A 24,637-nucleotide genomic window follows, 5' to 3' on the forward strand; every position below is an offset into this window, starting at 1 on the left:
AGTCTGGATAAGTCTAGGCCACTAGTCCCATATATAAGAGAATGAAGGATGAGACAGAATCACTGTTTAAATAAATTTGACCTTGCATAAATTATTTGGTCACTATTAAAAATCATATTTTTCTTTATCTAACTCAGCATGGTCCAACTGGCAACACGCGACCACTTGTAATCTAGCCCGCGAAAGTATTTGTTAATTTGTTACTAGTTAGTACAAACCCACTTCAGAGTGACTTCTTTCTTGCTTCAAAGAGCAACCATCAGGATGAAGAGTTCTGGAAATTGCTGACAAATTAACAGTTTCCGAAGCTTCACAAATGTGCATAAAAAAATTGCTCGATGTTTGGTAGCACATAGCACTTTCTCCACCATGAAAATGTTAAAAACGAAGCACAGGAAGTGGTTATCTGAGGATGTGTTACAAATAACCCTTCATTTAGCAACAAAAAGAAGCTGATATTCCATCACTGGTAAAAGAACATTCTGCTCAGTGCTCTCACTAAAGCCATTGACTTTAAAAGTATAGAATACTCATTCTGCTGGTACAGATTGTTATTGTATCAGATGCAAGCTGTTAAAGGAGAGGAGTTCAAATAATTTGTGTAAGTTTTACAGGTAAAAATTATGAGAGATACAAGCTGTTGAAAAAGCAAATTTAAAATAGTATACAACTCTATAGTAATTTGTGCACATTTAAATAACATTTATATTTCAGTACATGCAAAAGTAATTTCTCATTTCTGAATAAGTGTTATTAAAGATAACAACAATGTAAAAATAGTGACAGTAGGGGTTGTTGGCCCTTGGGTCCAACAGGAATATTATTCTGGCCAGAGGGAGAAAAAAGGTGGACCACCCTGATCTAATTCATTGTTGCTAAAGGTTGCAAGAAGTTGCCTAATTTGACATAAGTACTTAGTGTTGAATAAGGACATGACCAGGAACCTTGATTAGGTTAAAGCAGCATCTGCAAAACCAGATCATAATAAAAAGATTTATTACTATAATATTTTCAATTAAATAATGACACAAAACCTAACAGAAATTCACTGTAAATTTTGTATCAATAACTTTATACAAAAACAGAAAAACAACCAAAGTCAAAATAGAAAGAAGTCAAACAGGCAGAACAATAACTACAGTAGCTGTATTGAACCAGATCTACAATGAGAATGAAAACCACAATAGGCATAATAAAAAGCTTACAATGCCTTCAAATATGATTGATAAACATTTTTAATGCCTGCACAGGACTAAGAAGAGGAAAGTTTAAGTTACAATATTCATTAGAAATAATAAAATAGACTCTGACAAATGTTGGCTAAATTTAAATTTGTTCTTACACTTATCCTTTTCTTAGTCCCAATGTACCTCTAATTTAATTGAAACAAGCTTCTTACACCCATATTTTGTTTCTAAATACCAATCATCAGTTACTAAACATGTAAATGTGCAGGCAATTAGTATTTTCAGTGCATTTAATGTCAAACTTTTGTTTGGTGCAAGAGCAGTGGAAATTGCAGGGACTGAATGAACTCCTTTTGAAAATGAGTGGAGTTCTTGTTAGTGATAAGGTTACATTAAGGCACATGATGTGTTCTGTCACATACCTATCTACCTATAGCTTTTCAATGCACTGTTTCTGAGGCACTATGGCACTGCTTGTGTGCAGCAAGTACACAAAACACAGATGACAGGGTACTAGTTTCCATTTACGCTAATCTCAACATGCACCACTATTACACAAACAAATAACAAAGAAAAAATAAATTTCTATTGGTAAGGATAGATTTGTGAATACTGTAAACATAATACAGCAATGTAAATAATGAACAAACTATGATAGAAATTATTATGAAAGATAAATCAAGCAGCTGTACTAACAAACTTAACAGATTCAGATTCTGAGATAAACTGGAAGTTTATCAATAAGGAGTGACACTAGCTGTCAAGGTGCTCAAAGAAATATTCTTAAATTTTTAGCTCAACCTCAAAAAATGATAATTTCCACCCGTCACCTTAGATACAGACACAAAAATATTGTAGATATTTTCTTAATGTGGTTCATATCTTCCATGTAAGTTTAAACAATTTACCACTATCTAAACAGTTAACATCAAAACAAAAGTCAAACTTGTGTGTTCATACTAAACTGAGCATACAAAGTAATATCATAGCTCTCTTTAACGTTTATATGTTCACGCAATATCATGTATGGTACAACCATGCTAAACAGTAAATGTGTTAACCTGTCAAACCAGAACATTTATGATATTCTCAAAGCTGAATTAATGTCTAATAAATTCTAGCACTTGAATGTAATTAATGAGACTGCAGACATGCAACTCCCTAAGCCATTTACCATAAAGAGCTATAAGTCATTATTATATTACAACTTCCATGAATACCAAAAAATTGTTCAGATGCAAATTACTGAAAATGAGTAACTACTCTTGCAAGATACACTGCCACAGACACCATACTTTCATGAACCCAAAACTTGTATCCAGTCTAAAATTCTGCACCAAATATAGTAGTATTTGCTACTAATGCCTCATCTAAAAATTGTTTGAAGAAGCAAAAGACACTGCTTAAATTTCCAACTGACTGATTACATTCTACACATTCGTTACATTGGTCTTGAAGATGACACATGACAGACTGCATTGCATATGTACTTATCATGCCTTGAATGCCTTCAAAATAAGGTTAACTATGCACAAGAAAAACATTACATACAATTTTCTGACAGAAAGAAGAAATTTTTATTTATATTCATCTTACTTAACATTATTCAAAAGATATATCTTTGCAAACATATGATGTACACTAGCAGCCAGTCTGTTTTTTGGAATATATATATATTTTCTCTTGTAAGATGTAAGATATTGTTTTGTTTTTCAGGTTGTGGTGACATCGTTATGATGTGGTAGCCATTACTTCTGTTAGATGTAAACAAACTTCTCAAGATGACAATGGTAAATTCTTTTATTTGCTGATTCTGAATCTTCGGGTGAATGAAAAGATAGTTAAGTATTTGAACAATAACATTGAATTAAAAATAATATTTGAAATTTATTAAGCGGCCTGGCATCTTGTACACAGTAAAAGAGTTAAGTACTCTAACTCAAGCAAGTCCTTCTTAATTCTGAATATAACATGCATTCCTCATGAAGCTGGCCCTAAACACTTAAGAATCAGTGCCATGGAATGGGAAGCATAAGTAGTATGAATGCACTCTCTTCCTGGAATTTCCTTCATTATAGAAGTGACAAATAGATCAAACAAAAAAAAGAAGCCATCCAATTGAGCTCAACATTTATCAATGATCTGAATGTATGTCTGTTCAGTACAAGAGGAGGGGACAATTTTTAGGACTGATGGACAAATACATCCCAAATGTTCAATCTTTCCACAGAATCTGTAGAAGGTGACATCTTACAAGTACTGTTTATTACTTAAACATTTTCAAATTGATTCATTTCAAAATATGACACTATATCAGCTCAAATACATTTTGTCAGGAATTAAAATTATCAGTCACTCTTAAAATGCAATTTTCAGAATAATGGACTTACCTCTTTCAGACCTACTTATCTGAGCACAATTAAAACTGTTATAATTATAAACTGAATTTTGTCAATCATTGTTTCTAATGCACCTTCTGGAAGCAAACAAGATCATGCTATATTCCACACAGTGTTGTATGACACCTTAATAATCATGCATGATTTTCACAGCAAAAACACAAAAAATATTTTGAAAATTATTCTCATTCAGAAACTGGTAGCCAATAACATGCACAGCTGTTAAGCCAATAATCTTAATTCCAATAAATTAGTTTCAGACACGCAATATTTACTCAGATTCCATCTGTATCATGCTTATAAAAGAGAGGGTGGGGAAATGTCATATATTCCTCAGAAGTACAGAATATGGCAACACTCAGTGTTTGCCAAAGAAGGCCCTCTCCTATGAGAAGTGAAAATTGATTCCCTGACGAGCCAATAGGCCACTTTGTTATAACAGTCTTTTAGTTACTGTGTGTTCTTTGTACAATGAAATGAATACATACAGGGCTGTTCACGTGTGTCTGTTCACATTTCAATTTTAAAACAGTAGAATAGATTTTGATGAAATTTAGTGTGGACATTATACACATGGAAGCCAACCCAAACTCAAACTTTTTTAATTTTCTGCAACTGGTAATAGGAACATGGCATATGCATTAACTTGTAAGGTAGGAGTGACATTAGATAACTGGAATCTTGCTTCTGCGTGACATGATACTTTTAAACAAGGGGTTTCATTTGTAATTTCCATCTGTCATTAATGATGACAGAAGGGTGTCAAGATAGGAAGCATGAATGCCTTTGAAAGAGTATATGCTAGGAATGAGATGGGTGGTTATGCAACAAACTAATAATAACATATTTTTACTGCTCCAAATTAATTAGAGACAAGCAACTGTGATTGAAGACCACTGTTTTGAAAATCTGCTTCTTGAAAGAAAGTCCTAACTCTGACTGTATAAGTGCTAAGACTTTGGTTCAGTAAGTCAACTTAGCAAGACAAACATGCAAAACTATGTACAGACTAGCATTCAGGTGGATATGGAACAATGGAATGTGGAGGTTGTCTACATCTCATGTTAAGTAAATACAACAAGTAACAATATGAATTGGGAGGAGGAGGAAATGATTCAAACAAATCTGACTAGCACACACTTTCTTATAACTCAATCGACGGAATGGTATCGTTCATCCACCCTGTGCCAGGGGGAGCAACAAGCGCATAACAAAAATCATAACACCCAAAATCCAACGCTAGATAAAAAAAGAACTGCATTTATTTTACAGCTCTGTGTAAGACTACTTGATCTACTGCGGCACTATCAAGTATACATGAGAGTCCAATACAATGAATGGGCTTAAGGCATCTTCTGTTAATGGAGAGTGGGGGATGGGTTAAAGAGTAGCTCTTGATCCAAACCATTACCAACTCTGAAACAAATGTCTCTTGCAATGTTACTGCCAAAAATCAGTGACCAAATTTTTCTCTTTTCATTTTAAGTTATATGAAGTATTGGTGCATACACTGAATAAAATGTAACATAGAAACCTATAGTAAAATCCAAGGATAACGTTTTTGTATGATACTCAAAAGACTTACAGCACGGTTTAGAGTAACTGCCACATAACAAAACCACCTGAGACATACAAATTATATCTACAAATATGTCCCAATGCACAGAAAATTTCAAAATGCCTATATGCTTAAAAATACTGCAAACTGCCAAAGAGGACAACATACCTGAAGGATACACTCGAGAACATGGGAAGCAGGGATGGTACGAGACTGAATGAAGGACTGTGTCTGTTCTATATTGCCAATTTTTGCTATGTACACACTCCTATGTACTAGACACCATCACACATTACACACATGACTCCGTAATTTCTGTCATCACATCATCCGTCCCTTCTGCAGGTTCTGGTCCTAAGCTATCAACTCCCCATTTACTATGAGACAGTGTCCTCTCTCCAATGCCAAGTGTTTCAGCCTTGTGATCAGCACATGAAGTGGAGTCCTATACGAAAAGAGAATACATATGCTCATTGGTTACAACTGTATTGACACAGGTAGGTATGATATTATACATAGAATAAAACGTCAACACAATATTTAATATAGACTAACACCATAAATTTATTAAAAAACGCAGTGTTATAGACATTGCAATAGGTATATAAAATCATTCAGAACATAATAAATAAAAGAAGATGGCTGTCTTCTGCGTTGTAGTGCTGTGTTGTCTGGTAGAAGTTTACCATTGCTTCAGAGGATCTTGCTGCATCAAGATGATGAAAAAGCCGCACATGTGGGATCAGTCTGAGATACAGGAACCAGTTAGACAAGTTATTAAAATATGTAGATTCAAGTTGTATTTCTGGACCCCTGATTAAAAGTGGTCAATTAAAACTCACCCATGTGTCCCCACATCCTCTAGGTGTAGCAAGAGGGGCTTCATCATCTGAGTAGTGGTCCAGTTCTGAAGCATCTGTTTCAGTGCCAACAGATCGTTTGGGGGTAGACTGAAGTGTAGCATAATTACGTCCTCCTCGCAGGAATGTGTCTGCCGCACTCTTTCCTTCTACCACAGGTGAAGTGGTACTGGCTGTGGTGGTGGTAAGAATAAGAGTTGTGGTGGGAATAGCAGTTACAGTTGAACCTGTAACCAATCCCAGTAATCCGGCATCACATAAGCAGAGGCCATGCTGCATGGCCACGTTATCCCACAGATAACACACGTGACTCTTTCCCATTCCCCGGGAAAAAAGTAGATGAAGCATTAAAGTGACCAATTGCTTCTGTCTGCTTTCTGTGTCTAGGATGAATGGAGCTTCACCTCCACACTGCTTGGCCATTTTAATTACATGGAGTACAAGCAAAGATATTTTACTTTAATCTGTTATGATCATGACAAAACAACCAGCATTACCACAATCTATAACTGTCATTAAAGAAACTGTATTACTGGTCATACATACTATCTTTATGGCTGAGTTCTTCATGAGATTTGCTAGATCGAGTGAAAGCAGGCATGCGGCACACCCAGTGTTCGAGACCACCCGAACCTGACGAGCTTGTGGAAGCAGCAGAGCTGTAACTGGTACCAAGCCCACGTCGCTGATAGAACAAGATGTAGGCTGCTGCTGTCACCAAGCTTGTGTCTGTTACTGGATCCACACATGTATCATCAAAACAATACCACTGTGTGTCATAGGGGTTGCGGCAGTATGCTGAATAAACACAGAACAAAGGTCGATACCATCATAAAACCAAGTAATATAACATCAACAAAACCTGGAATAAAAAGCAGCTGAAGACACAATGGAGAACTGTTGGAATTTTACAATACTGTACGTTGACAATAGTTGTCTTTGAAACAAACGTGCAAGTTTCCACTGTAAATATAATTCAAATGCCCTAATACATTATGAATGTAAAATAAATATATTGGGTCAACAAAAAAGAATGCCGTGTATTAATAAGTTATATATAACAAAATAATAAGCCCTCACAGATTACCAACAGTTGTATAGACTTCAATGTGGTCACCATTTTGGAAGCTGATGCCAGTTAATGCCACTAGTTATGACATCAAAATAAACATCTTAAAATATGGGACATCTGGAAACTTGTCTGCAAGAATTTTCCACTAGCTAAGCATGAATTCTTGAGTGCATTCATTGAGCCCTGAAGTATCATTTAACTCCATACCTGTATAGTGACCACCCTGGAGGTCCTGACCATGGTGATTGCAGATGGCATACAGGTCATACACATTGTCATCATGGCGAAGTGGTGTTCGACGTGGACGTTTCCATGGGGACCAACCCAGACCACCCAGAAGTCCTCCACTGCCAGGAGGTGAGCCCAGCATACTCGGGGGAGCCACAGAATTGCCTGGAGGAGCGGGCCGGTTGGCTAGATGTGGACTCATGTCAAAGCCATACAGTGGGAAATCCACCAGTGTCGTCAGTTTTGCCGGAGCTCTCTGCTTTGAAGAATGCTGAAATGATTTTCATACCACATTTAAACAAAATGCACATAATATTTTTATATTCATGCCCTTTAGCTCAATTCCAAATTATAATACAGCAAAATCTTGTAGTCTTAACTAATTTAGCCCCCAGTGGCTAAAATGTCCCTCTCTGTAACTTCTCCAAAAAAATGCCAATGGCTGAAATAACATCTAACTTTTAACATGCTTATAATTATAAGCTTATCCACACACATGTGCATACTTGTTGATAGATACACTATATTAAGGAAAATTGAAGAATAACAATATAACATAAATACATTCTCACCTGTCTGAATCGCTTGAGATGAATAACCAGAATATCTGGTAATGACCACAGTCCTAGCTTCTTCACTACCTCCTGCTTTCGGTTACAGTTTGGACAGTGCCATGCATCTTCTGCACCCAAAACCTCTGCTCTCGTATATAGCTGGGAAAACAAACATTTATGTTCAATGGACGTGAAAAGGAACTGACTTCAATGAATAAAACAACTGAAGAGAAGAGAACTGTTATTTTCTCAGGAACTTATACTGTATTCCAGTGTTAATGCCCGACCTCTGTGATATATGTTCGTCAAGGTTAGACAAGAGTAGAAGGGTGTATTCTAAATTGAAAATACATATATTTTCCATATGCATTCTCTGCAATACTACATACCTCACTGACACTGATATTCATTTAATGCAGATATACATTTACTATAACTGGTACAGTATAGTGTCGTCAGTACTGTTTTTTGTTTTCTTAAATATTCGCCACAGCAAAGACACCGAACATGTGAAATCATATGTTGTTTTGAAAAAGTCTGAAATTCTGCTTAAAGAATGCAACAAAACTAATCTTAATGCTTACTTCACACTGCTGTTTGCAGCCACTTCAGTTTACAAAACCAGTTTTCAACCAGTGACAATAAACATAATGAAATTAACTTGAATCAGAACCATCACCTCAAAACATTCCTCGAGGGTAACAGCACCGCCCTGCTCAGTGTTGATTTTCAGCTGTTTCACACTGGTATGCTCCTCCATCTGGTCACTGTCATCTGCAATGGTGCTGCAACCATGAAATAAAATATCACCACATACTAAATAAAAGTAAATAATAAGTTAGTTTTGATGATATTAAGGCAACAGTTGCTTTCAATGGTTGTCGAGCTAAATTATATAAAGCTGAGATTATATTCTTTAAATAGGTGTGAAACTATGTATCTTATTACAATGAGAAAAGTATATACTGAGGATGTTTCAGAATGGGAGAGGACATGAAGGAGATGAAACAACAAAGGACTGAAGAACATAAAAATGAAGAGCTTTGTAATTTGCGCTCAGTGCTTAATGTTCATGTCTTCACCTAATGCTGACAAGGAAAATAAAGCTTTTTTAAACATGGCACAGCACATAAATTAAAGTATCTGACAATATAGCCTCATCTGGAATAATAATTCTTTGTACCTAACATAACAATGCACAATGACAATTTATAAAACAGATTTTATATCAATTCTAACATTTACCCCTGACAAACAGGCTCTTACAAAGAGATACAACAGCAAAATCCAAGAAATGGCTGTTAAATTTTTGAGAAGTACTGAGGTTAAAACAAAGATGGAACAGAATTATAAAAAAAAAAATTCTGAGAAGAAAAGAGAATCCAAAAATCTGTTAACAAAATTAGAACAGAAATGACTACAATGAGTTCAACCACGTAAAAAGAATGGGTAGAACAAGAATTCTGAGATGGGTATTACAATTATAATTCAAAGGAATGAGACCCATGAGGTGACCAAGTACAGGACAGTTCAGCTAAATACTAGAAGACATCAAGAAGAGATTGAACAGTTGGCAAGAAATCAAGACAAAATAATAGCAGAGTTTTCATCCACCAAATTATATAAAACAGAAATGATGTTAGAAGAAACACATGATATGTTCTGCCACATACCCCTCCTTTCCTTGCAAGTCCCATTCCAAGACCAGTTTGAGATGTGGAGGTCCAGCATCTTCTTCACAGAGAGCCAGTGCCTGCTCAACAGCTTCCATGTACAATGGATGATCCAGTGTAGGATCAAGATATACTGGCGTACCATCACCTAGTCCATCCACTACTCGCATATGGAACAGTGGAATCTGCGAACACAGTGACAAGTGCTTAGTGAAAATGGCTCCTTGTCTTCTTGGTTATGACGTCTACCTCAGAAAAATCATACTTTATAATGGAAATATTTAAAAATTGTATGAAATTTTTCAAGTTTGGCTGTACTGAAGCCATAATCAAGTAAAAGAAACTTTACATACATCCTGGGAATTGACAAGAATGTCATCATGTAGCACAGCATTCATTTCCTTGAGTATCAGCTTCTGGAGATCCTCATAGGATGTCTCGCGGGCAACCTGCATTGTGTAGGGACTGCTGAACCTTGCGCAATGGTCTTCAACCACTAGCAGATTCACCCAACACAGTAATACATATGCCCCACCAACATCTTCTGTTGCCTCCTTCAGCTGCGGCAGCTCCAAGCAGTACACAGGATCCGTCTCTTTGATACTTGACACAGGCTGTGAATCTGCGTATGTAAAGTGAAACTACTGTACATGTGCTTGCAATAAGTCTTATGATCTACTGGGTAGAACGCCACTTTGCAAAAGATCTGATTTTAAGAATAAAAGGTGGAGGGGGAGTTTGTGGGAAGTGCAGTGGTAATGAAGTGGAAGAAACAGAACTAATACCATCTTTGACACAAGCAAAAGTAATCATAATGGAAATTACTGTATTCCCACGAAACTTATTCCAGAGTCCGTCCCCAAACGTCGCGCCCAACTGCCTAGTTCAATTTATAAACTGCAAAAGAGCCACTACAACACAAGGGAAGCCTACAACAATTTCTATGCTTTCTTCCATAAATAAATACTGGATTAATCACACATAAAACAATTCATAACAGAAATCAAACAAACAAAACAAGAGACAGCATACTTTTAACTTAATGTGGCATATCACTGAGTTTTATGCTTCATGCAGTTAAAAGCCCTTTTCAATCAAAACCAATGTTCAGTGTAATATACCTGCAAATGTTCTGTGGAAGCCGAGATCATCCACCTCTGTAAGCAACATGTCAGGCTCTTTAATACCCGTGTCAGATGCCAGTAATTCTCTCAGCTCACGCACTTCTGCGTGTATAGGCAAGGACAGCCCTAGTTTCACCTAGACAACACAAAAATACGGTACAATTTCGGAACTGTGGTAACGAGTCTGATATCAGCTAAGAATGTGTTGGACGAAACTCTCACACAAGAGAACATTCACTGAGATGCATTTATCTGAGCAGATGACAATAAGAAGGCCCAACTTATATTTCCTGTTTGTTAATTTTAAGATTGTGGAGAAAGTCCAGCACCACATGAAAATGCAACTGTCGTGAACATTAGACTGGTACAACAGAAAACTGGAAAAAAAAATTAAGTAATATGCACAAATTCATCGAGTACAAAAATCAAGGAGAACCAATCACAGTTAGACACATAAAGAAGCATCTCTTACAGAATATGCCACTTGCTCTGACCGTGCTAAACTGATTACATTTATGTTCCTTAAATTACACATTTCATTAATGAGAGACTAAATGATGTAGCTAAAATTAAGGATACCTGTCGAGGTTGTTGAGAAGTATACAACACTATAACATAAATGGGCCTCCTCTGATTTTGGGGGACAGGCACTGACACACAGAGGAAAGGATCAAATGTGTTGCTCTGGCGCTGGCAGCGCGGACATGTGAGCGATGATCGGAACTGTGCTTGGAACACGGCGTGCACAAAACTGTTGTTGCATCGCACATGATTTGCTAGAGTTTCAGCTGCCACCACTTCGTCCGGTCGTCCAAATGAGTTCTGCAATGACAAAGTGAAATCTATTTATGGTTGAGATTATATCTGCTAATTATTGCCTTGCACAGCATGGACATGTACATTATCAGTTTATTTATAGTTAAATACAAACACACATAGATTTCCAAAGAAATTTCAGAAATATTCAGTCTGGAAAATATGAAAATGTTAAACTCAACTGAAATGGCTTTTGGGTGCTGCCCAGTAGATCCAGGTAGTTAAAAATGGATTACTGTACTTAAAATGGCCATGAATACAAATCTTTTCAGCAATAGGGTAATACAATAAAGAAGTGTGAGATGGGTGGACCATGCAGTGCACATGGAATTAATTCATACATTTTAGTCAAAACCCAAAGGGAAGAAGAGACCATTTTGTAGACTTGGATATACATAATACCAAAACGTATCCGGATCCCATAAAGGGCAGGGAATTTTTAGACTATAATATGAGCAACTACCATCTCATCGTGAATGGTTAAGACTAATACAGTGAGCCTTTGGGTGATTACAGCCAGAAAACTGTTAAAAGATTTCCGAAAACTCTGTATCAATTGACACACAATAAATTCTCCATGACAAAGCACAACTGGAAACATCTGTAATAATCAAATCCGAAACACGTGACGCAGTCTGCAGTAAAGTCACACCACCAGCATTGTGACGTTAAGCAAGCTGTGACGCATTAGTCACTTAATCATATGTGTACTTTGCTTGTAGTCAAAAATCCTTCAAAAGACCGAACCGACCTCACGATACCATCAGCTTGCTTGCACTAGACGTGCATGTTGCATGCATCGGAGCTGTCGCAAAACCTGTAGCGAAGAGCCCACTTCCGGGATTTAGGTGCAGACAGGAGGTTATTATTACAAAATATATTAAACAAATCATGTTTGGGTCTGTGTAATGGATTCATCTGAGTCTGGACAGAGGACAGGGTCCAATGACGGGCTCATGTGAACACGATAATGTACCCTCTTCGTGTACGATGAAAGGTGGGGAATTTCTTACGTCTCGACACGTGGCTTCTGGGGAACAACCCCGCTCCACGTATCAGTGAGTGACTCTGACAGTGACAACTGTAGATATAATGGGAACATGTGATAATGTATTCGGAAATCTACCTCTTTGTTCATCCTACCATCAGCGTGTAACAGGATTTACTGACAAGTTTACATTTCTGTCCGGCTGAAGAGTTACACAGATCGCATACCATAAAACAACAATGCGATCACGTGTAGAAAACTGTTGTATTTCGAGTCTTTTACAGGAATTGCGCAAACATTCTCTGTACAAAAGACAGACAGGAAATGTCATTATGTCGTGCACTACGTTCCATGACTGTGAGAACTGCTGAAAGCTAACAGCTAACGACATCGAGGACATACGAAACATAACCCTGGGAACATATGGCTCAACTCCTAGTTCAAATACCTATACAGGCAGTGTCGAACAGCGGCTCACAAAACAGCAACTTACCCACAATCCTCGTTCGAACATTTAATCGTAGTTTTTCCCAATAAACTAATATCAATCACTCTGGAACTACCAAACTGCAATTAGCTTTCTTTTTCCAAAGCAACTAATTCTTGAACTTTCCATTAGTTTCAATCTTTAATAAACTCGTATTTAAGCAGTGTTAACTTTTTAATGCACAACGGTTCTAACGTTCAATAACTAAGCATTTTTGGTACGATTCTCGGATGAAGGAAACAGCATTAACCAGTTATCTTTGCAATGAATACGCGTTGTTTCTTTGCGGTAACAACTGGATTTTTAATCAAACCTACATGAACTTGAAGCTTCAAAAGATTAAAACAATATCAATGAAATAAAACGTTCGAATAAATAGAAACGAAAAGTATTTTTAGTCCAGTATGATACAAAGCTACATTCACACTAAAGAATTCTGTACATACAGGCCAAACTAATTGCATGTTGGGAAGAAACCATGTGACGTCACTTCCAAACAGCACATATGTACGCAGTAGCAGGAAAATGACAGGTGCAAAATGTGATCAGGAGATAACCACGTGACACTACAAGGAACTGTACAGGATCTCAATGTGTGTGTGTTCAATCCTCCGACTTGAAACACAGCTCTAGACTACATCCTATTCTCACGCTTCGCCAGCAAAGAACTCAGAACTCTTCACTATCAGACCGCTGTTGCAGACAGAACGGCGGATGCACAGTGTGACACATGATTAGTTGAATGGACAAACGGAAATGTACGGACAGATAAATGGACAGGTCGATAATTATCATAATGGCACCTTGCTGCCAGGTGTCGTGCCACTTACCCAAACACACAGCCTTCTAGAACAAATAAATATGCACGAATTATCTCTATGGTTAGAGAAAAATTAAAATCTCAACAAAACTTATGACAAAACTGTACTGATATATGGGACACAGAGCGGAGATGGAGAAATACAGGAGTCGGACACAATTACTTATTAGTTGTTCTTTGTCATCCATAACGACGCACTTCTCTGGCTGTTACCAGCGTCTGGTACGGCCATTTAATGTAAATCGGTAGGTAAAGTCAGGTCGCCTCGTTGCACGTCACACACCATGCATTTGCAGTGAGTAGCCACGCCCACATTGTATGCCTGCCAACTCAGTATTAAAACTAATTGTCAAAAGCTCGGGTTCTTTTAATGAACACAAAACGACGTTACATGATCCAAAACAAGTCTTGCAGGAGCTTCGTTGTTGTAGATTGCTTGTAAAATCATATAGTGTATTTAAAAGGGGCCTTTCAACATCAGGCCTACTCACGGTACTTCTGGGGGCACTACATTCTGCATACTCAGTTTGCGCGAATTCAATTAATGGTCAAACTTGAGTTTGTGGACACCTTTCACAGAACAGGTGACGAGACAACTCGCCTCCCATTCCCCCAAAAATGAGCACGGCTTAGTTTATGAACTTCACCTTTCAAAATGAATCACCGACAACTGTGGGAAAGAAATTCCAAAATTCTGTGTGCGCGCGCACGTGCGTGTGAAAATTTCCCATAATCTTCAGCATAACAACGCTGTTAGAACAACGTGCTCCTCTTGTGGTATGCATTTAGAAGTTTATGGTCTTGGCCAACAGCTTTCTGACTCACGACACACAAGGCCCTACACTTCTTATCGAGGTACCCGATAGTACATTTCTATGGCTTCCTATCAGCTACTACGGCTATTCGCTTACAGAAAGTTCAGTCTTTGTATCAGTTAACAGGTACAAATGTGAATAGGCGGACAAAATGAATCCCAAATATTCTTAACCTTGAACAATATACCAGGTGATTCAAAAAGGACTTTACAACTTTGAAAGTGTATAGAAATTTATTCAGAAGGCTTACAGAATCGGTTGAGGTGCCATTTTGTAGCAAAACAAATCAAGTTTGACTCACGTTGTGCTGTAGTACCGAATTCCGTCACCGTGAGCGCAAGCGGCAGTGCATTTGAAAATGGCTCGAAAATTTTCTCATACCACAGTTAGACGAAGATGACCAAAAAGGACGCATTCACTTCCAGCAAGACGGCGCACCACCTCACTACCTCACAGAAGTCCGGGATTTCCTCAATAACCGTTTCCCAGGTCGGTGGATTGGTCGAACAGAGTCGATAGCATGGCCACCTCGTTCTCCAGATTTGACACCTCTCGATTTTTTCTTATGGAGTTTCATTAAATATCGTGTGTATGTTCCACCCTTACCTGCCAATCTCACTGAGCTCAAAGCTCGAATCACCGCCGCAGTTGCAGAAGTGACACCGGATATGCTGGATCGTGTTTGGCAAGAAATTGATTTCAGGTGGGATGTCTGCAGTATCACCAATGCCAATCACATCGAACCAAAATGACTGTTTGAGGTAAAACTTGATTTGTTTTGCTACAAAATGACACCTCAACCGATTTTGTAAGCCTTCTGAATAAATTTCTATACACTTTCAAAGTTGTAAAGTCCTTTTTGAATCACCCTGTATACGTTTACTGTGGAGAAAGCTATCTATATCACACCAAGGCCGTTTTAAGATCTACGCTTTAGTTTTACGCCACGTGCAATTTTCAGTAAGAAGCGTTTTGGTGAAAACTGATAAAGTTATGCAATGTAGGGGGAATACGGGAAAAATAAGTACCAAAGTCAAATTCTTCCGACATCTTTTGACGCAAACTTCCAATACTATGTACATTCTAAATCCGTTCGGTTAATTTAAGATACATATGGCCTACTGAGTATTTGATAGAATATAAATTTTATCATCATCATTTGGCCTGCGGCTCGGACTAGATGAAGACATTTTTAAATTCGGCCCAAAAACAGCGGTAACGCAACTTGCATTAGCCGAAATTGGGAGGTAAACCGTTTCTGCCTTTTCCACTCCTCAGTAATCAAAATTGAATGTTTCAACGCGCCTTCCGAAATTTTGGAAATACACAGGTCTACTTATGGAGTAGACACAATACTAAGAATGCGGAAAGCCTATCAGGAACAAGGAGACGAGTCTTAGCCAACTGTTGTACAAGTTCACACTGCTAGCTATACACAATCCTGTGTGTGCGTGTTCTTTTTTCACGGGAAGCCAAGAGCTTGAAAGTAGACACGACATTAAATCGATCACGCAGCACAAGAGCCATCTTTACAACGGGAGGGCGTCGTACGAGAACGACGAGGTTACGGTTCAACCCCAATCAGGAAAATGCAAATTTCGGGGATGAAGACCTTCAAAATCAACGCCGTTAAAGTTCGGGTGGTAAATAATTACTCGAGGGCCAGACGGGACTGCTTCGAAGTGACCGGAAGCCCGGCGAACAAAAATTATATTTTAAATTTCTCGCACTAACTGAACATACATAACACATAACAAAATATATGAAATCACATAATTAAAAATTATATATTGGTGAACATTTCGGAAGTGCTTCCTGCATCGATAATCAGAGTAATCACAGCCACATGAACATATCCAATTTAGGGTTGACAACAGCCACTAGAACTTACTCGATTCTCCAAGCGTGGGTTTCCGTGACAACGTTAATTCATCACAAGAACACCACGTTTTACCAAACAGCTGATTCTCCGAAATTGACTGCATTTGCTCCTTTGGAACGTTTAGTATTAACAGTAACCACGTTGTTTCTTACGGTATCAACGGCAAAATAATTTCATTTGTCGAATTTTCGTGATAACCACAATTTAATGGCACGAGTCACCAACGGATTTCCATTTTGTGTCAGGAAATATCACACATGGGAAGTTCGAGGGATGAGAGCAAATTCTCCATTTCCGCGTTTCATTATCTCGATTTCGATGGACGAGGTCTGCACTTCTAGTTGCTCCCCTAAACACCCCACACTTATTCGAATTAAAATATCAATCACCGAGGGCAATAAATATTATTATTTCTTGAGAATTGCGTTATCAGTACGTTATAGTCAGAGATAATCCGGATAATCCCAGCGATGTTTACGAGGTCGATGACTTCAATGTATGGTCTCAAGAGGGTACTTCTTTATTTGTTCAATTTTCGAGGAATACAACCACAAGGAACAAGGCAAAAATCCTGCAGGCAAGCAAATAAATAGAATTAGAAGTGAACACAGAAAAAACTACACCCAGGTCACAGAAGTGGTCTCTTTAAATTCAGAACTTACAACCGGCGTTTTGTATGCATTTCTCATCTTACCCTGCGTGCTACATGCTACTCCCAACACATCGATCACCCCAATAATATCTGGCGACGAATACGAACAAACACGAATAATCTTCATTATGCAACTTTCTCCAGCCTCCTGTTATTTCCTCCCGTCTACATACAAATATTTTCCTCAACATCCGAGTGAGGTTAGGCCATCATAATGGATACGCGTGTAACTCACATAATTATTTCTAAAATATACCTAAGGCTTGAAATTAAGTACTACCTTAGTCGTTAATGTTTAACTGTTCAACATGTTCATGGTGCGCAAGAATATTAAACCAGGAAAAGCACCCCCCCCCCCCCCCCGCACCTAAATCTCGACATGATGCTAATCCGTCAAACTCGGCACAGTATCTAGTCCAACGACAAGGGTATTGATCGAAGACGAAAATCTATACAACGAAAATGAGCACGAAACAATTAACATCAAACAGGGCAAGCAAGAGCTCCCTACGACAGTCTTGTTGTTTTCAAAACCCAAGCATCGCATCCTTCTAAAACTGAACAATGTAAATTGGAAGTTTCTTTCGGCCCACCTCATAGCACAGATCAAGAATCAAATCCCAGTCCTGAGTTAATTTTCATCACTAACTTGAGGCGCTGTTGAAAAAGGGTGGAACTGTGTGTTGTGAAAACGAGAGGTCAATGCTCCGTGCTGCATACAACTTTCGGTTTCTGCTACCAGGGTGATAGTTTTACCTTACTCAGGTATGTCTAGTCTAGCAGAATGCAAAGTTCCCGTGAGCGAGACGGCCGGCAGAACGTATCCAGAGCAACAGAAACCTAAAGCACGCAGCCAGAGCAACAGAAACCTAAAGCACGCAGCCAGAGCAACAGAAACCTAAAGCACGCAGCTCGGAATGCGATCACACAACACAGCATTCTCATTCAAAGAAACCTGAACTTGCAAACGACCAGAAGTCAGCAATATGGTCCCCCAAAGTGTTCACATGAAAGCGAACAAGATATACATTAATTACGACGTCAAGGTGACCCAAATAACCACCGCGTTGTGACGCAGCATGATGGAATACCAGTGAACAATTGGTTACGTCACACATTACAAGGGCACTAAAAAAAGTGTAACAAACAACTTCCTGCCCTATCCTGACGATTCTGTTACAGTGGAAGTGAGTAGTCAGCCCTCGACTTGCCATAGATTTTTCTGTGTCTACGCCCTTCCAACACGGTGTTGATGCAATGTTTAAAAGACAACTGTGCAATTATGTTAATTTCTGTAGCTTACGCCACACGATGCGATTTAAAATGTCTCACGTTCGACTGAACACGTCCGTGTAGCGAAAACAATCCTAACTTGCAGTATTCGAGAGACAGCCGGTTCTAAACTCGGCTGCGTTACATACCGACAGAAGATTTTTATCCCCAGTTGAGTCTGGCGTCGGTTTTAAGTGGGACAACACCGTTTCCCCACTCCCCGTTCGCAACAGTTCTGCCGTCTGTCATTGTTATGAAACAAGTCCGTGACGACACACATTCATCTGCTATCATCAGGACACGTTCTGCAAGCCCCGGAATTTCTGTAATGTCGATTTGATTCGAAACTACTCGGCTTCAAAAGTAAAATACAGTCAAAAGGAGATTGAAAGGTCATGATTGTTGGGCAGGTACGATTTGCAGAGGCGGCCGTGGCCCTATTTTGAAATGTTAACTATCACGAACACGTTAAAAATCACGGAAGTTAAAGGTTGGGGCCTAGACTTTGAAAGTGTTCAATCACATCTACATGAAATTTGTAACAGTAACTGCAGATGAGATTCTGTCCATAACACCACAAATATAGTGACTCAAAAAATGTGACACATTAATCACTGCACGAAGCAGCGATGACTCACGATCCAGCTGGCATCGAACAGTACTCCATCTGCCCATACAAATGCCTCAAATTAAATTCTAAACACACTACTACAATTCTCCCCACATTTATGGGCAAAGAAACTGCAAATGAGTAATTTAGCAAATATATATACGTAATTTTGAATAACAGATATTACAGTGGCGGTACCGACAACTTAGTTGGCACGAGATTTTTATTTTGCGACGTATAAAATTACAAATCTACTCTTGAGTGACCATTCCCTTTATCATAATAATAAACATACGATTATAATAGTAAATAACAATAAAATGTGAAACTGATATGTATGTAGCATTGACTTTACATGCAAAAGTAACGTTTATGCCTCGGGGATTCTTAGCATAAAATGCAGCTATTAAATTAGTCTGTGCTAGCTATTTTGTGCATACAAAAAATTATATCTACAGTTTACAGGAGACACGCACTAATTATGGGTGGTGGCCACGTGTCATAAGAGCATAAAATGTTTTATTTTCATGGTCTAGCGGTTAGAACGCTGGCCTTGTAATCCTGGGTTCTCGGGTTCGATTCCCGACGGTGCCCGAATTTATAACTTGTGTTGGGCAAGGCCGTGGTCTAGGCAACACGGAGTTTTCCTCCGTGGCATCCCAACAATTACTCCATTCACACACAGAAGAAGGCAATGACAAACCACTTCTGGATCATCTGCCAAGAACGTATATGAACAGGTCCCAGTCCGAGAAAAGGATGGAAGGATCCTGTTCATATGGACCTGTCGTCAGACAGAACACTAAATAATAATAACGCAACAATATCGTGACGAAGAAAACAGCAACTAGAGCATTGCTGGTTAAGAGATGGCTTCCATAAATTTTTAAACGTATATTCATATGGCTTCCAACATGGGAGAAACACAGTCTAGTTGTGCCCTGTTCATTACGGCAGTTCATTACAGATTAACAAATCTTGATTTGTAATCTGTATATCTCCCCATCACCCACACCTCTTCCATTAGGCATGATTTCATAAACCAACCAGAATATAAAATTTTGTACACACATTTAAAACGTCAGTCTTAGGCCTAAACATAGAAAACCATCTAGACTGTAGGATTTTTGGATCCTGTCCATCGTCTGATCTTATAAAATACACAACATTGCAAGGACTGGATCTGTCCTTGTCTTCTGGTGCAATGAAGGGGGCATATAGTGTGGAGTCCGTTAGAATGAGTCAACAATCCAGATTGTATTACATCGTCGACAGAACTTTTTATAAACGACATTTAACACTGTTTTACACATTTTTATATTTCAATATCAGAATTGGCCACAAGGCCTAATTCGTAACAGCTGATCATACTTGGTGACTTATGCGAAGGCAATATCGTAATATATCCGCAACACAACACGGTAGCTAAGAGAGCAAAAACTGAAATCTAAGAGGCTCGACTTCGGAACACGGGATTCGGTTAAGACAGTTGAGACTGGTCATGGCTTTGCAAAACGATGACTGATATAAGCCCATGTTTTCTTGTTACACTGTACTTCACACACTACGAGCGTGACCTCGCTACGAACAGACGACTGCGGTGACAGCAACCTTGGCGGATGTAGGTCACAACGTTTTTCTCTCTCATTTCATCAATTGTGCCATCCGAGCGGAGCACTCATCTCTTCACATTTGTCTCTGAATATAACACATACAACGGAGAACCAATCCAAAACTTCAAAAACTGACCAAACAAACAGGAAAATATCACGCTGTTGGTCACTGGGTCCAACCAGAAAGAAAGCAACAACGTAACAAACGACACACAAGAGCGAATTTGCCTGTGTTGCTATTTCGCCAGGAAAATGTCTACAAATGTGTCAATTTGCTACCACTGATGGTGGTAGATTCTTCGAATACTTGCGACTGAAGGAAAATTTAACAATGGACAAATGTCTGCATGCGATCGTATTAAAAAACAAGGGACTACAGGGCACTCAGTATGTTTTAACGTTTCTTTGAAGATATGTTAATTAATATTATACACATAATTCTTCATAACAACGCAATGAAAAAAAATACAATCTCAAAATAAAATTTTCATCAATGAAACATAGCACCCCGATATTAAAAAAATCGCTCTATGCCTTTCGAAAATATAAGTTATGCTATGCAACCTGCACAACAAAAACAGAACAACTTCAGCATGTATAACGGTATGCCGGTTTGTACAGGGCATTTTAATTAACCGGTATAAAATATAAAGGCCATGAGATAACCATGTCTACTTTATCTTTAACATCAGCTTGTAGTAATGAAGTGTTAATTTTCCTCACCTCCGAGTATTATTCCTTCATAATGCATAATGTACAAAGCACAAGTTTCCCATATGATATAAGACCAACACGATACCAATACTTGCACCATAAACTCCATTCACAGAACATGATACTGTTTTTTTTTTAAGTTTACAAAAGAATAACTGTTTCCTGGGCCCAAGTGTTTTTACAAGCTACTGATCCAAACCCACAGATATCTTCCACTGACCTTGAAAAAGAGTCCTTGCACTTAAGTGCTAATAAATGTTAACCCTTTGCAATAATGGCACTGCACAGTGTACGTCCCTTAGTCAGTTCCTTGTAGTGTTTGATAAAGGACACACTTGCTAAGAAGCAATGAAACAGGTTAATATCAGCCCTAGGCACTAGGAAGTGTTTGCTGACATTTTTACAGTTTGATATTAAGCCACACTAATAATGCAGACAGGATTAACCACATTTTAGGGTGTTCTTGTGCCAGTCATGAAAACAGGAATTACGGAACATATTTCTTATGCATTCTTTCACCAGAAAAGCTAGCAGGAATTAACAATTATAGAATTCATTTATATATTCCAGTACATAATAGCCACACTAGATTCCCTTTATATAAAAAATCTGCTAGACTAAACCAATCAATGTCAATGTCACAATGTAAGCAGACACATGACAGCTGCATACAACACATTAACAAATCTCTGAAAATACAAGAACCAACACTGAATTAACTATGCATCCAGACTGGTTCTGGGTCTTTTCCCAGGGGTAAAGCGAGGCTGGGACCTGATGCTGACCATTCGCCCCCATTCAGAGCTGAGGATAAGAAATGAGTATGAGTTACAAACCCCCCCCCCCCCCCCCACCCCCCAAAATGGCATATAACAGGGCAGCTTTACTTTTTACTTTACACTATATGTTTAAGAGCTGACTATGAAAAACATCATGTAAATTTGAACACTTAACTGGTGCACTGAAGGAAGTACATCAAAATTCTGTTCTATAAGCTAGTAGTGAACATGTTACTGATGATAATATTGCCCTAATCACTTCACACACTTGTCAAGCCATTCTTATCAATGGTAGAATTCTTGTGACAGAAATAGTAACAAAGTTATCAACGTTCTAACAAAGTAAAATACATATATCGGTGAAATCTGCAGAAATGTAAAATACAAAAGGAAAACAGAAATGAAAGCTTGTCACAAGAAATGGTTCATTTATGTCTAGTAACAATAGTGAATTGGGTAGTGTCCTGATTAAAAGTCAGACACCTTTCTGAAGACTAAGAACTCTCCAGATGTAAAATGCAAATGTAAACTGAACTCTTGTGATTTTTTAAATACTATAATCTAACCTTTCATATGGTTTGTGATGCACTGATGTTACTTCTTTCACTTATAAGGCTTAATCTTTGTTTGTTTGTCATGTTGTTGTATGAATAAACACTTCTCATGACATGCTCTTGGCCACTGACCTAATAAGGAATAATGAAAATGTAAACTCATGTTATTACTACAGGTTCTCATGGCCACCTATGAAGGTGACTGTCTTCTATGATGTTGTGCCATGTTATATGGGAGAAGTTTATTCGTATTTCAGACATTGTTGCTGCCTTCAACATCAGGGCAATGACCAATCTGATGATGGAGGCAGCAAGCACCTCTGAAACACTAGTAAACTTCTACAGAACTACATGACACTTCTCCCCAGAAGACAGCCCGCCATCTTCATACTCACCACTGAGAACCTCAAATCCTACAAAGGATATGATGGTTTAGAACACAGTAAAATTTAGAAGATTGGTAAGAAAGAGTCCAGTATAGTATACGCCAGATAAGTTTTAAAAAACAATAAACACCACTTCTATAAGTCAACTTTAGATGGAATCAAACCTTGGTCTTTCAGGTCTACAGTACCTGATATACACACTGGGGAATGTACGAAGAATATCATAGTGAACAGAGAAGAGGTTAAAATAATAATGGAATTATACAGTAATCCATTTGCTTGTACATATTCTGAAATTATACTATTTTCCAAGGTAATGTTACAATTGGAATGACAAAGTGCCTCAAGTGAAATTGATAACATCTCTAAAAGAATTTGCTTTACTTTCAGTGTTACTGAAAGTTATACCTTCATTTGGACACTGATCCAAATGTTGCTTATTGGGCTCACCTTGATGATCTTGTATTTCTTTTTTGTGGCTGTGTTTAGATCCTCATGCACCTTGTCAAGCAGCCACACAAGGAATTCCTGCGCATCATGTTGATTGTTGCCACGGTACTGAGTACCATACTTGTCCACCACTAATTTAAACTGATTAGAAATCTCTGGATCATACTGACATGACCAAATTGACTTGAGCAAGAGAGCAAGCTGCTCTGTCACTTCACCCTTGGTTCCATACTTCTTGGAATTCAGTTTATTTCTGCGAGACAAATCCACCTTATATTGGTCCAGGACAAAATACTCTGCCAGAATATCTGTGTGACTCAGGCACTGAAGAACTGCATTAATGAAACATGTATTACCATGGTTTCTTAGACCTATCACACCAGGGACCTTATCACTGTTTGCTAAGTTTGCTAGGTGGGTGGGGCGCATTGGAGGAACACGAATGTCTGAAGATGACAGAGACACTGTGTCTGTCCTGCGCCTATTATATTCATAATTAACACACATACTTTTATTGTTGGGAACACCCACTGTGGACATATGCTGAACAACCTTGTTGATGAACTTCTTCCAAGACGGTCTCCGAAACACTTTTTTATTGGATTTCTGGACCTCTGAGTTTTGCACTTCTGAAATTGTTTGTATATTAGAACCCTTACCATCCTTCCCTTCTTTGTGTTTGGCTTTTCTTTTACTCATTCTCGTTGACACGAAAGGGTTCCGGGGTAGTGTGAAGGTGCGTTTTAACTTAGACTCAGGATAACGGTTACCATACTCAGAGGAATCGTTTATCAATTGTGTCTCCTCTCTGTCAAGAATCTCACCTTCTGATGAAGACTTCATGATTCTAGTCGAGTTCCTCTCTGACATAATGTGCACATAAAACCTGAACACTCATTTAAAAGCACGTTACTAAACACCAATCTCCTCAATTATCTTCATTAGCACTTCATCTTCCTTACCAACTCCAACCTAGTAGCCATTACTGCAATGACCTGTGGGAAAGGAAGTACAGCAACACCCTCAAACAACAGTTGCTGAAACAACTACTGCAGTTTGTAGAAACGGCTACTACGTGTCGTTCCTATCAGCGACACGAAAGATCTAACGAGATCCTTCCAAACTAAATTCATTCCATGCATTC

General features: G+C 38.4%; 1 protein-coding gene across 3 annotated transcripts; it reads right to left on the reverse strand.

Moving 5' to 3' along the window:
• Positions 1–979: 979 nt before the first annotated feature.
• Positions 980–24,504, reverse strand: LOC110827281 (Ubiquitin specific protease 15/31). 3 transcript variants are annotated; one of them, XM_087342576.1, is made up of 11 exons: positions 23,494–24,504; positions 11,235–11,477; positions 10,653–10,791; positions 9,885–10,153; positions 9,532–9,716; positions 8,538–8,643; positions 7,877–8,017; positions 7,284–7,575; positions 6,551–6,802; positions 5,987–6,231; positions 980–5,589 (listed from the first exon to the last, which is right to left on the reverse strand). In XM_087342576.1, exons 1-11 carry the CDS (start codon positions 24,361–24,363, stop codon positions 5,437–5,439), a joined length of 2,895 nt encoding a protein of 964 aa, XP_087198702.1. In that variant the 5' UTR covers positions 24,364–24,504; the 3' UTR covers positions 980–5,436. The 3 variants fall into 3 exon arrangements, with proteins under 3 accessions (XP_087198702.1, XP_087198704.1, XP_087198703.1); XM_087342578.1 differs by having other exon boundaries at positions 11,235–11,497; positions 24,318–24,503; XM_087342577.1 differs by lacking the exon at positions 980–5,589 and adding an exon at positions 5,684–5,891.
• Positions 24,505–24,637: the final 133 nt, after the last annotated feature.

The sequence above is a fragment of the Zootermopsis nevadensis genome, unplaced genomic scaffold, assembly GCF_977971745.1.
Source record: "Zootermopsis nevadensis isolate Lab colony 2312 unplaced genomic scaffold, Znev_1.0 Znev_ptg000003l, whole genome shotgun sequence".
In the NCBI taxonomy this organism is placed as follows: Eukaryota; Metazoa; Arthropoda; class Insecta; order Blattodea; family Termopsidae; genus Zootermopsis; species Zootermopsis nevadensis.

Coding starts and splice junctions, on each gene's coding strand:
- LOC110827281 (XM_087342576.1), bottom strand. CDS start 24,363: ATGTCAGAGAGGAACTCGACTAGAATCATGAAGTCTTCATCAGAAGGT. Junction 8,644..9,531: donor GACTTGCAAGGAAAGGAGGG/GTATGTGGCAGA, acceptor TCATGGTTGCAG/CACCATTGCAGATGACAGTG. Junction 6,803..7,283: donor CCAGGGTGGTCACTATACAG/GTATGGAGTTAA, acceptor GTGTTTATTCAG/CATACTGCCGCAACCCCTAT.